Below are 12,436 nucleotides of genomic sequence, written 5' to 3'. Positions count from 1 at the left end.
AATCTAGCTTTTTAAATGCAAAAACAAACACACACGCATCCTCTGTGATGCCATACTGTGTCTGTTATTGTTTTAGATGTAAGTGGAGAACAGTTTCTCTTCAGGCTTAACTCTTCTGCATAGTGAGCCATCTGTGCAGACAATGCAGCTGACCTACCAGAGTTAAATATGCCTATTTATTTACCAAAGAATGTTTCAGTTCAGTTTCAGGGGAAGGGTACAAATATTTGGAAGCCTAGTGATTAAAATATCAGTCGCCTGAAGTGCAGAAAACAAAATATTTTAGGTAAACCTGACAAACCTGGTAAAAGCATGGGTTTCCGTTCAGATGCATATTCTACCTGTAGAGCTTAACTTATTTAGAACAGGCTTTTTTGACATTCCTAATAAAAAAAAAAAAATTAAAAGCTACAATAGGTGAGACTAAGGGCCACATGTACAATCGCTACATTTTGCATGTTCCTAATTGCGACATTTTGCGAGTTCCTAATTGTGACATTTTGCAACTCACAATCAGTTAGTCGCAAAATGTGATGTACTAATGTGTCTCGGACACATTTAGTGATTCCCAGTGGGTCAATATTCACGAGGCTGGTCGCAATCTGCGACCCATTGGCAGGGCCGGACTGGGAACCGCAACCAGCCCTGGCCGATTGCTGCTCTGGGAGGGTGGGCTAGAGGGAGGGCTGGTTGGCTAGAGGGAGGGCTGGGGGTGATAATAAAAAGCACCGCTCCTGCTTTTGTTACAGGGTTCTGATATTGCAGTACAACCGGCCTGAGTGACAAAACCGTCCCCCTCCCCTCCGGCCCACTGGGGAAATGCCCCGTGCCCGCTACGGCCAGTCCGGCCCTTCTCATTGGGAAGCGCTAAAAATAGAGGGATGGTGGCCTGCTGGAGACAGCAGACTACCATCTCTGTGTTTGCTTTTGAGTAAAGCAACTTTTATTTCTTAAATGCAGCCCGTTTTCTTTAAAGGAAAATAGGAAGTGTTTCAAGAAGAAAAATGAAATGTTTTATTTTTATTTTTTAAGAGTAGGCAGTGGTCCGTGGGGCCACTGCCTGCTCTTAAAAAAATAAATTTCGACTGGCTTACCACCTATGAAAGTAGGTGATAAAATGTGAATGTTTTGCTACCGCGTTTCGGTTGCAAAACATTCATGCAGCCCCCTGCAACTCGCTATTAGAAAGGGACGCCCTTAACACTCCCCTTCCTAATAGAGACTTTCTTACCCTTTTTTGCGATTTGGTAATAGGTTACCGACTCGCGAAATAGGGTTAGTGCATGTCAAAAGGCTATTTAGATGTCAATAACGGCCCGTTTCTCTGTTTGCGACAGCTAAAACCTTCTGTACATGGCCCTTAGTTTTTATTTGTGGCAAGGAAGTCTTTCATTGTGTGAATGCTAGTACACTCTTATGCTAAAGGAGACTTTCGCTCCAATTCAATTTAAACCCAGTCACTATACTCAAATAAAAAAAAATAAAGCAAAAAGTACAAAAAAAGCAAAGCCCTGTTATGGATTTAGGTGGATGTACACTTGGAGATTAAAATGTACAGCATTTCACTATACACACATTTAGAATAACTCCGCTCTCCCTGAGGTAGCAGAGGTGTGCAGAAACATTGTGTAGTCAAGTAAATGCCAAGTTTCTAGATTATAATTTTTGTAGGATGTTTGAAGAGACAAACGTGTTTGACATTCTAAGAAATTACTGTTTTAAATATCATGAAAAATGCTCAAAAATAAGCTGAATCAATTTGAAAGTATGATTTTGTAAACCACTTTCTTGTTGTCTCTACTGTTGGGGGTATTATAAGATGTATTTTCAAAGCACATTTCCCTCCTTTGGTTTAGTATGTACAACTCAGTTGTACACATGTTATCACCCTCAGTAGAAGGAAAGGCCGAGTTGACCAACGGAGATTTGAACTTGTTGCCATGAGGTCCAACAAATATTTCAGTGGTTCTGCTGAACCATCCGACCTGGCTCAAAGATCACTACCTAATATAAACAAAGAGTAATGTATTTGCATTTTGTGATCAATGTTCCAGAGAAAAAAGAGTAATCGATAGAGCAAGGTGAAGTGTGGTTTGCTAACACGGTAATGCACTGACTCCAGTGTGGTACATTCCAGTCTTGATACCATCAGGACAGAAATAACTAATAGGCTACACTGTGTTGTTCTGAAGTATCATTAGGAAACTGATCGATTTATTGTTTTCAGCCCGTCCTTCAAGATACGGCATGGAGGTTGGCCGATGGGGTTATTCAATGCTCTTTCCGGAGGAACGTCCACCTTCCCATGTACAAATCGAGATTTGATCTTGACCACCCTTATTACATATTTGTAGCTGATGGGGAAGCACGCGATGGTAAGTTGACTAGGCATTCTAATTCGCCCATTCCTGACCAATTGAAATCATTCTGACAGTAATAGATTATGCACCATTTAAATAAATCATCGTCAATCTTTTACAAATGGGTGGTTTAGCCGAGGGTAGCTGGTGCTCAGGTATAATCTGCGTGGATTTTGCAGGCTCACTACTGATTTCATGATCAACTCCAAGCTAGCACTCAAACATTTGAAACAGAAAACATAGGGACATTGGAAATGTGATATTCACATATTGAACATTTATGAAATTGGTGCCTATAATTCAGTAAGTCTTTTGCATTTTCGGTTTACTATATGTCTGCAGTGATCATTGGTAGGTAAACAAAGAGGGATTAAAATGAAGCGGATTCATGATTAACAGTACAGTGACGGGTTAGTAGTGCAAAGTTCAGACAGTCCCAGCAGTTTACAAAAAATAAAATTGCAAGCAAACCAAAAACATTAACTTGTGTCGCATGAGACCGTCTGCATTTTTTCTGTATCTTGCTGCACTTTGCACTTGGGAAAAAAGCTATTGTATGAAATTGGGTTATTAGTCACGAAGGGTGACTACCCACCTCGTAGAACAATCCTAATCCTTGTAAGAGCGAACCATCAAAGTCACTAAATTAACCTTTGCTCAAAACCTCTGGTAGCTATGGCACAGAGCAGAAAGGCTTAATTTAGGGCAATGTGTAAAATATTTATGCATTACCAAAACAGTAATGAAAGCAACACATAATCCCTACCAGAATAGAAAGAGAGTGAATGTTTATAAATAAATTACAGCAAAAAAACAAAAATCCAGTAGTGAACAGAAGGTTGCTTTATTAAAGTTTTTACACACAAAGCCCTCCACACAGGCAAACCAGAATACCTAGCTGCGAAACTCAAAAGTGCCGGCCAGTCCAGGACCCTCAGAAGCTCCAACACACTTCTTCTCATTCCGTTGAAACCAAGGAAACGCAAAACTTTAAGTAAATGCTTTGCAGGCAATGCACCCAGGATATGGAACGCCATCCCTCCTCACATCAGAATGACCGCCTACTTCCCAAAATTCAAGACTTTACTCAAAGCCCTCTTCCTAGAAGCTACCTGAACTGTAAGGGATGCTCATATTACCACCACCCGTGTAATCTCTACGATCTGTATGTTTTTTTTGTTGTTGTTATTTGAAATCCCCTTGAGTTGTCCAGATATCAATCTTCCATCGCCGATAAGGCACACTCTTGTACCTGGTGTGAAGCGCTCTGATACCTTCGGGTCCAGCTAGCGCTATACAAAACTTTTAATAAATAAATAAATAAATAAACTAAAAATAGCACTAAAAAGCATTAAGCGCCAACCGTAGTCAACTTGCTGCTGTAGACCAGACCGAGATGAGATTTGAGTCCAACCTTGCTTGAGTGCAGTGCAGTGCAGATCCAGAAACCATGTTGGATCCGGTAGGGGGTTTTCCCTTGAGATAAAAAACAAATGGAAGTCAAAAATCTTTAGTGAAGCAGGGCAGTTGGCTATAGCAGAAGAGGGCTCCACAACGTCGGATACCGGTTGGACGCACTCCTGGTGAAGCTATTGGTTTTGGCAAGAAAAGCTCAGAGAGGGAGAAATATGAATTTCACAGTCAGGGAAGTCATGTCGCTGTCCAAATTCTGTTGGTGCCTTTGTCAGGTTAAGATTTCTGCATTTGCGCTTAGACACCTTTTTGGAACTCTGAACTGTTCAGCGGGGCAAGGCTGTAGACTAAGAGCAAGCAGGTCCGGTCCAGTGAGCTCCTCTCACTATGCAAACAAAAGGTCCAGTCCTCCTCTGTTCTTCCTCAGGTACAGAAAGTGTTCTGAAGAGCGTGCAAAGGGCATGCCACATTTATGCCTGACACTAGCTTGTGGGTGGGGGGGACTCCTAGCCCCTCCCTAACTAATGTGATAAAAGTTCCCTCTGGCAACTTTGACCACTTTTGCAGCAGTTCCATCTGCCCTACGGCACAGTGCCCCTCATTCCTAAAATCTTAAATGGTCAAACCCTTCACCAATGGTGTGGTCTGGGTAATGAGAAGCTCCTCCTTTGTGGTCACTCCAAACTAGTTCTGGGGGTAGGTCCCCTTCCACTGGAACTGGTGCCTGCCTGACTAGAGGAACATAACAAGGCACCTGTCTGTGTGTCATTTGACATCTGCTTGTGATAGGAGATGCCTTTTTGAAGTGAATTCAGTTCTTGGGTACAGCCCAAATTGTCATCCTGCTAGATGAAAAAAACACTTTCCCAAACCCAGAACTTTCTGACACCTCAGGCAATTTTCAAACCTCATTCAGATGATATGCATCAGCTAGGCTACAGTTGGAAAGCTCATGTAAATTAGCCTTTAGGAGTTTCATGCAGATAAGTGAACTTTCTAAAACATATTTTACTTTAATATGTATCAAAAATCCAACATTATCATTAATTTGGAGGTTTGCTAAATATTAAAAAGAGTTGTTGAATCTGGTTTCTAGCAGGTCTCTACCCAGAGATATCACAATTAATATTCACTTCTGCTTCCAAATGTTTCTCGATGGGCCAGACAGCTCTCCTACAGTGAAAACAGCTTTTGGTTGTAAGTACAGGTTAATATTTACATTTCTTTTTCTGCTACTTTTCAATGTCATGCACCCTGCATTGTGGGCTACAAGGCCTACTTAGTGGTGACTTTTTAATATTTATAAGTAAGGTTTAGACTTGCCAAAAAGAGTTTATTTTGGCAGGTTAAATTGCAGGTTTTACACGGGTCCAATCAGGCTGCAATGGTAGGCCTGAAACCATATTTGCACTGTCACTGTAGTGGATGGCCCATACGGTGCTTGAGTCCACTAGGCCAATTTAAATTCGTACATATACCAGGGACGTATGTGCAAGATAAGTAGGCAAATTAGGAGTATACCAATTCAACCATGTTAAGAGGGGAGAACATGCACTTTACTACTAATTAGCAGGGGTAAAGTGCACATAGTTCACTCTGTCCTGGCCTTTCCCTTTACAAATGATTGCTGTCCGGGGCATTACTTTAATTTGCTCAGTGGAGCACATCCAAACTCCCAGAATGCATTGAGTTGTTCAGTGAAACACCAGTACTGGTAACCACAATCTGTGTCACCACACAGATTTAGATGGCATCCCTCCTTTAGATGAATAGAGCAGTTGCATAGGCGAGGGAGAGCGTTTCCCTTAGAGCAGTGGTTCCCAAACTGTGCTCCAGGGCTCCCTGGGGAGCCATCAAACCTAGCCATGGGAGCCGCACACCAAGCACTTTAATGCATTTAATGTTGAAGGGTCTGTTGGCTTCAGTTTAACTAATTGGACTTAAATCCATTTTGTCGATGATTTCTAAGTGATAGGCCTAAAGCTGTAGATGTAGTCCTTAATTGATGGGATGTCGAGGGAGATAAACTCCATATTTCCCTGTATTCCCACATTCCAACACTCCCAAAGTAAGAGGAAGATGCCTGACTTATTTTGTTAGACTCGTTAATAGTTTTGTCTTTTCCCGAATGCATTTTACACCAATGCAAGTTACCAGGAAAGTACAGTTGTCCTGTCTATTAAACACTCTTAAAGTAATATTAAGTATTGCCATTTGTACTTGAATCATAGGTACTACCAGTACACACTTTTCAGATAATCTCGAAGAGCCCGAGTGGGCTACAGCATGCCCTATTAGTTTTTGTAATTTTTTGTTCTGATCGTGGTCTCGAGGTCAATGTGTCGAAGACGAAATTTATGGCTTTTAACCCGCATAGATCTTTTAAAGACAGAATATGCGTGAACAATCGCCCATTGGATAGGTAGGAGCGTTCACATATCTGGATTGACAGTGCAGTGGGCAGTGAATATTCTAGTATCCAATATCAAAATAATTCTACAAAGAGCTGCAGTTCACCTAGTCGTTGCTAGATGTCCCTCACGAGTCAAATGCAAAGCATTGAAATTATTCTTACATCAAACTGCAGTTCCACTAGTCGTTACTAGATGTTTCTCATGACTCAAATGCAAAACCATTCAAACCCTTTCATCAAGCATTTGCATTTGACTTGTGAGGGACATCTAGTAACCACCAGTTGAACTGCAGCTCTTTGTAGAATTATTTTGATATTGGATACTATATAATATTCACTGCCCACTGCTAATCTCGTCCCATAATGCTTTGCAGGGCCTTTGGTTGGGAATGTTTTTTTGCCAATAACTGTGCTTGGGGTGGTCCTAAGAGGATGGGACCACCACCAAATCGTTCAATAAGATGTGCTTTTTTGTTTTCAAGGCATCTGTTTGGTACTCCCCCTAGGTTAGGGAGGATCCCAAAATCATCACCTTTCTCACTGCTTGCTAATTTATCAGTTTCACTTTTGTGAAAGTACTATATGCACTTTAGCATTTAAAGATAGAGATACTTATTTTATCATAACTGGTACTGTGCAGGATGCCATTTGCAATTATTTTGCAATTTTTTCACAGTGCAGACAAGTACACAGTGTCATCAGCTACGCTACGCAGACTACGCAACGTGAAGTTCAAAGTATACTATGTGAAGCTACGTGTAGTGCTGCTACGCAAACTACGCCCAGGCTTAGTGACCACCCTGTTTAAAATCAGGCATAACCATCCTACTTAGAATTGTTAGGTTTTATCTTTTTTATTATTTATGGAGATTTTAAATGCTTAGTTTTAACAAAAGTCGACATATGTATTAATTGTGCCTTATGAACTCTGGTTTTATGTAATGTTGGAAAATGTTGATACATGCTTTTATGATTATATGTCGAATAAAGCATAACAAATTAAATGAAACACTTTTCAGTACACACACCTTTCCAGACAGGCCTGCTCTCTCCAGAGGAATTTATTTGGGAATAGGAACGACTTGGGAATAGCCTCTTGGACAACTCAGAGGTGCTCCACTACTTGTGAATAATTAGCGCGCTCATTGAGAAAAATTTAGCAATTTTAAAAAATGTCCGTTTTGCGTCATGTTACTTTAAACACTGTATCTTGTTTTTAAAATTGAACTGCTCGCATACCTGCACTCGAATTTGGCACAGCACCGCGCTTAGAGCGGACTATTGCTCTTTTCTGGGAAGTGCACCACACCGCCAAAACGGCGGACATCTTTGGTGAGGGATAAGGATTGGGCTGGTCTAGTCGTCAGAAGGACGCTAGACCAGTACTTAAGGCAGGCAAATTAGGCGGCCAATCACTTGGGAATAGCCTCTTGGACAACTTGTTGTGTAGTTCCTATCATCCCAATAGGCTCTGCGCATTGGAATAATACCTTCAATAGTATAGGCCTAGACCAGACGTTAACTAGGTCTACTACTGTCAATATTAGACTTAAAGTTTTGGGTTTGCCAGCTTAGCTCAGAGTTCACTAGAAACGTTCTCGAATGCTCAGGAAGGAATTAACTTCCCTGATTAGACAAGAAGGGATTTAGTTTCTGACAACCATAGAACATGACAACTTTGCTCTCCCCTAATCAAGAGTGTATCTCGAGAGTCGTGTGAACAAAAGGCAATTTATTTTACTCAGTCAGTACGTGCATTCTTAGTCTCATCAGATTGTAGAGAAAAGGAAGAGACGGGCATGTTCAATAAAAGATGTTATTTATTGATCAGTCTCTTTTCTCATACAAGAGAAATGGATCGATATTATTGCAATACTTATAGTTAAGTAAAGTGCATACATTAAAAGCTGAAGTATAAAATAATACTGTAAAAACATTGATATGGTTTCTAAGCCATATGAAGGTTTAAAATGATTAAAATATATTACATACACATATACATTTGACTAAACGTACTCAACTGGTGTTTCTAAATACGCCTACCCCGTGTACCTGACCTAAGCCTGATGCGTGGGCGGGAATAGAAAGTTACAGTTTAAGTTAAGTTTGTTTTTGCCAAGTGACTGACTAAAGAATTCTCTGTGAGGGGTTATTCAGTTCTGTACCTGGAAGTTAGGATGAATGAGGGATGGTATCTCTCTCTCTGGTCTCGATATTCCAGGCTGCCTGCGAGGGCTACCCGGAAGCGCCGGTGCTGGATCTCTCGGCAGGAGAAAGCAGCGCGTCTCGTTCTCAGCGCGTCAGGAAGGCGGGGCTGCGCCAGCGGGGTCTGCTCTGCTCTGGGCTTCGGCAAGTATGGCTGCTCCGTCTCGTCACCACCGCGTGTGTTTGCATAGGGCAATATCGGTAATATTTATACCTTTAAGGTGCCGAGATTGACGTAAGGATGGACATAGATACGTCAATAAGGATGTCATACGACTTGGTCGTTAGCACATTCTTTTGCTGAAGTTCTCGGTGAAATCAAAACAATGGCCGCAGGGTTTTTCCCAGGTTGTCATAGGTTTGATTTGTTATGAGAACTCCGTATGCCTTATCAGGGGCTGGAGGAATATCGCTTGTCTAATTAGATCGCAAGCGTTATGACCTAATCAGATAACACGTTCCTGTGCCGTAGTGTGGCTTCGTCAGATAACGGTATCTGCATCATGGGGGTTTGCTGCCTCATGGGCTGACTGCTAGTTAACTTGTTGGTTTGTTAACCAGAATAGGGTCAGGAATAGGGGGATCGATTCAGAACCTATAGGAATACATCACACCCACTCCACGCTAACTATGGACATATTTACTAATCTAGGCATAGTAAAACATAGTACAACATACTATAGGGTATTGTGTATACCTTACCACCCCAAAATACATAAATGCATTTTGAAATTATCAAATATACGGAAAAAATGCAGTCATATGTATAGTATGCACTCAAGCTGTAGAATAATGCTAAAGTAAGCACGCATTTGTATACATTATTGCTATTCGGTATATGAAAATTTACACATGAAATGGCTCTTAATACAGAAAAAAAGTTCGAGACCATTCCATCACAGAATAAAATATTTATGAACATACCAGCGGGCAGCTAATATCTATAAGCTATCTAAAAATAGAAATCTTAGTTCTTTAAGAATAGTTTCTTACTTTAAGCAGAAGATAAGTGTCCCGAAAAATATGCAAAAGTATTTTGGGGCTGCTGAAAAAACTGCTGTCCGTGAACTGGAGGGAAAACTGTTCATGGTATTCTGTTATTAAAGTTGAAGGCCAAATTCAGGGTGTCGGGAACGCCGTGTGCGAGCTTGCTCAAAAGTCTCTATTTCTGCTCTGGTGAGAACATCATATCATTTAGGCTTTCGAAAAAGCTGTCAACAGCTTCCTGGGAAAGTTCCACTAACTCGGAAAAAGGTGTAACCATGCATTCGTGCGCATGATTGTCTCCATTGACGTTCTGATTTGGATTGCTGACAGAAGGTCGTACCTGATCGATGCTGCTTTCATCTTGAACTTCACTACCCCTTAATCGTAGTGGTGAAGCTTCCACGAATGCCGTCATCAGGATTGGTAGCCGTTGAGGGCAGCACAAAGCATGAGCCTTTGTTGGACTCAACAATGTTTCTGCATCCATTGGCGCATCCGATTGTAGCGTCAGACAGGTGTCTAACACGCATTCTTCTCCGCATAGCAGGCACCTTAATACAGGTAAAACACATCGTTGCCACATAGGTCGAAATGATAGAAACCAAGTCATGTTCAGGTCTCTAAGCCGGGATAGTCCCAGGATTTTTGTTATCCGGTATCCAATGGCTAGGATTGTTTCTTCCCTTGTCGCAGGTGTTTTGTCTGTGACATGGTTTGCCATAACGAAAAATAAGGACTAGGAATAGGATTCCTGCAATCAGTCCTAAAATGAGGGGAAGTCCGCCAAAAATCGAATGGACGAAATCTGGAAAAATACCCAGTATGGCTTTGAATGGTGTTAATGCCATCGAAAATACTGTCTTAAATACCTTTGAGACCTCATTGGTATCAGAAATATTTAAGATTTCGTTCAGGATTTCTGCGAAATGTATGGGGGAATTAGTCGATAACAAAGAATGTATCTCTGCAGTCCTTGCGACTTGTAGATCATACGTTTCCTTTGATGACGTGAGCCTGGTAGGCGTCTGAAGAAGCACTGTTTTCATTCTGCTTAAAGTATCTATTCGAATAGAACTAATTTTCAAGTTGGGCCATGCCCTTGCCTCCCTGTCTGGAAAGGAGCTGGGGAACAATGAGTGTCCACAGCACTTGACCTTTGCAGTCGTAGTTACGAGATAAGGAGTCCCGGGCATAAGACTACAGCATCTGCGGTCTACAATTAGAATGTAACTCCCATTATAGAGTCTTTGAAAGAATGGTTCTATCTCTGTTGCAGGTGCCCCTAGCTGGTGACATGAAAGGTTATTTGAGTTCCCTTCACAGGCTCCATGCAAACTAATTCCGTTACACAGAAGTGTGCCGCTTAGTGACATTGCACAATTATTGCCACTAAGAAACACTTTCTGTCCTTTATTACTGACACATGCATGTGAATAGGCCAGGTTCCATGTTGTTTTAATGTACCCCTTTCCCAATTTCTCGTACATGCCAGCCTGTATATATTTTTGGCAGTATTGAAACCTGAAGGTTGATATTGGAATATTAATTATCCCGTGTATTATCCATTCACTGACAGGTCGTTCTGACATTGTCACTGGTATTCTCTCAAGTTTCTCAATGCTCAGGATTGTATAATCAGCACCCTTTTGTGCCATACTGATTTGTCTATCAGTAAGGTTAAAGATTTGGAATAGTGACGTTGTGTTGATTAAACGCCAAGGCACATAGCCTGAAAGCAGATTTTGTAACGTCCAGTCAAGCTGTACAATAGAACGCAATTGAGACTGACCGTGTTGTAACAACAGTAAGTCCTGCAATAATATGTCGATTGCTGAAGACACAATGCTGTCCAAAGAAAAAATTCTGGAGGACAGAGTCATTAACCCATTGTCCACTACAGAAAGTGATTTTTCCAAATTAATACGGTCAATTTCCCGTATTCTCTCTGCTGTTTCAATTTGAGTAACCTTCCAGGCCTCATTGTATGCTGCATATACAGAGGCTGCTATGAAACGCTTTTGACGCTGTTTGCGTGGTCCCATAATGAAATCACGCAAGTCAGCACCATCAGTAAGTAAAGTAAGGTGTTGCTTAATTTCTGCCAGTGTGGAGGTTTGTAGCCATTGAAGGCATAATTTGCCCACACTGTAGGTGGTTATTATCCCTGGGTGTTGTCTTTGAGGATATCTAGGGTCTGGCCTGGTCATTTTGAACCCCTGTGATTTGTTCAGGAATCTATCTTGACAGTTATTAGTATCTGTGGGCCAGATCAACCACTGTTTCCAATCTGGATGTGTTCTGTTTTTGTTTAATACATAGTTTACGTCTATCTCTTCATCTGTAGAGCTATTGCTGTTCATTGCTGGTTTTGGAATAGACGGTTTATTTAAGTCTTTGATTTTGGCTAGGCCAAGACAGGTGGTTTGTTGAACAGTGTCATTTAAAAATATAATTTGTTCTGGGATCATGCAGGCTCTAAACAAAGATTCTATACCCTGTACTTGCCATTCTTTTGTGCCCCAAACACTTTTCAATTCAACATTTTTGTCCCAATAATCAAAACCAAAAGTATTCATTTGTTCGAAGAATGAGTCTGAATATATCAATTTTGTGTTTGTTATCATGGTCTTTGTCCCTGTCTTATTTGACAATTTGAAATAAAATGTTTCAGCATTACTTGTGTTAAACCCTGAAAAGTATGAATATTTGTCATAAACGGTTCTTGAGCTTCCTTTTGGAGGTGTTGCACAATGTTCCCATTGATTATAATTTAAAACATTTCTAGGTTGTGCTGATTTATGTATAAAATGGTTGCCATAGTGGTTATAGCAATACATACTATCATAATTTGTAGAACCCTGCAAATAATCATGTTTGGTAAATTTAGCAGACATTACTAAGTCAGACATCATATTATTAATGCTTTCGAAGTCCCAATCATCAGCAAATGAGTTTGGTTTTACAAAGTCACTCAAAGAGATCTTAATTTGGTGTGGATATTTCAGGATTTCAACCGGACCATAGATTTCGTAGTCAGTGTTGTCCCATGCTACCCCAC

General features: G+C 40.9%; 1 protein-coding gene across 2 annotated transcripts in view; it reads left to right on the top strand.

The window, feature by feature from the left end:
- The window catches only part of FRRS1 (ferric chelate reductase 1), a 293,084-nt gene that overhangs the window by 140,227 nt on the left and 140,421 nt on the right, over nt 1-12,436 (top strand). For both annotated transcript variants that reach the window (XM_078644299.1, XM_078644307.1), the window contains exon 8: nt 2,228-2,375. In XM_078644299.1, the coding sequence (XP_078500425.1) occupies nt 2,228-2,375 (148 nt within the window). The remainder of the gene's footprint in view (nt 1-2,227; nt 2,376-12,436) is intronic.

This window comes from Lissotriton helveticus, chromosome 1_1, assembly GCF_964261635.1.
Source record: "Lissotriton helveticus chromosome 1_1, aLisHel1.1, whole genome shotgun sequence".
Taxonomy (NCBI): Eukaryota; Metazoa; Chordata; class Amphibia; order Caudata; family Salamandridae; genus Lissotriton; species Lissotriton helveticus.
The sequence above is the reverse complement of the archived record's forward strand: the minus strand, read 5'-3'. Positions and strand labels throughout refer to the sequence as shown.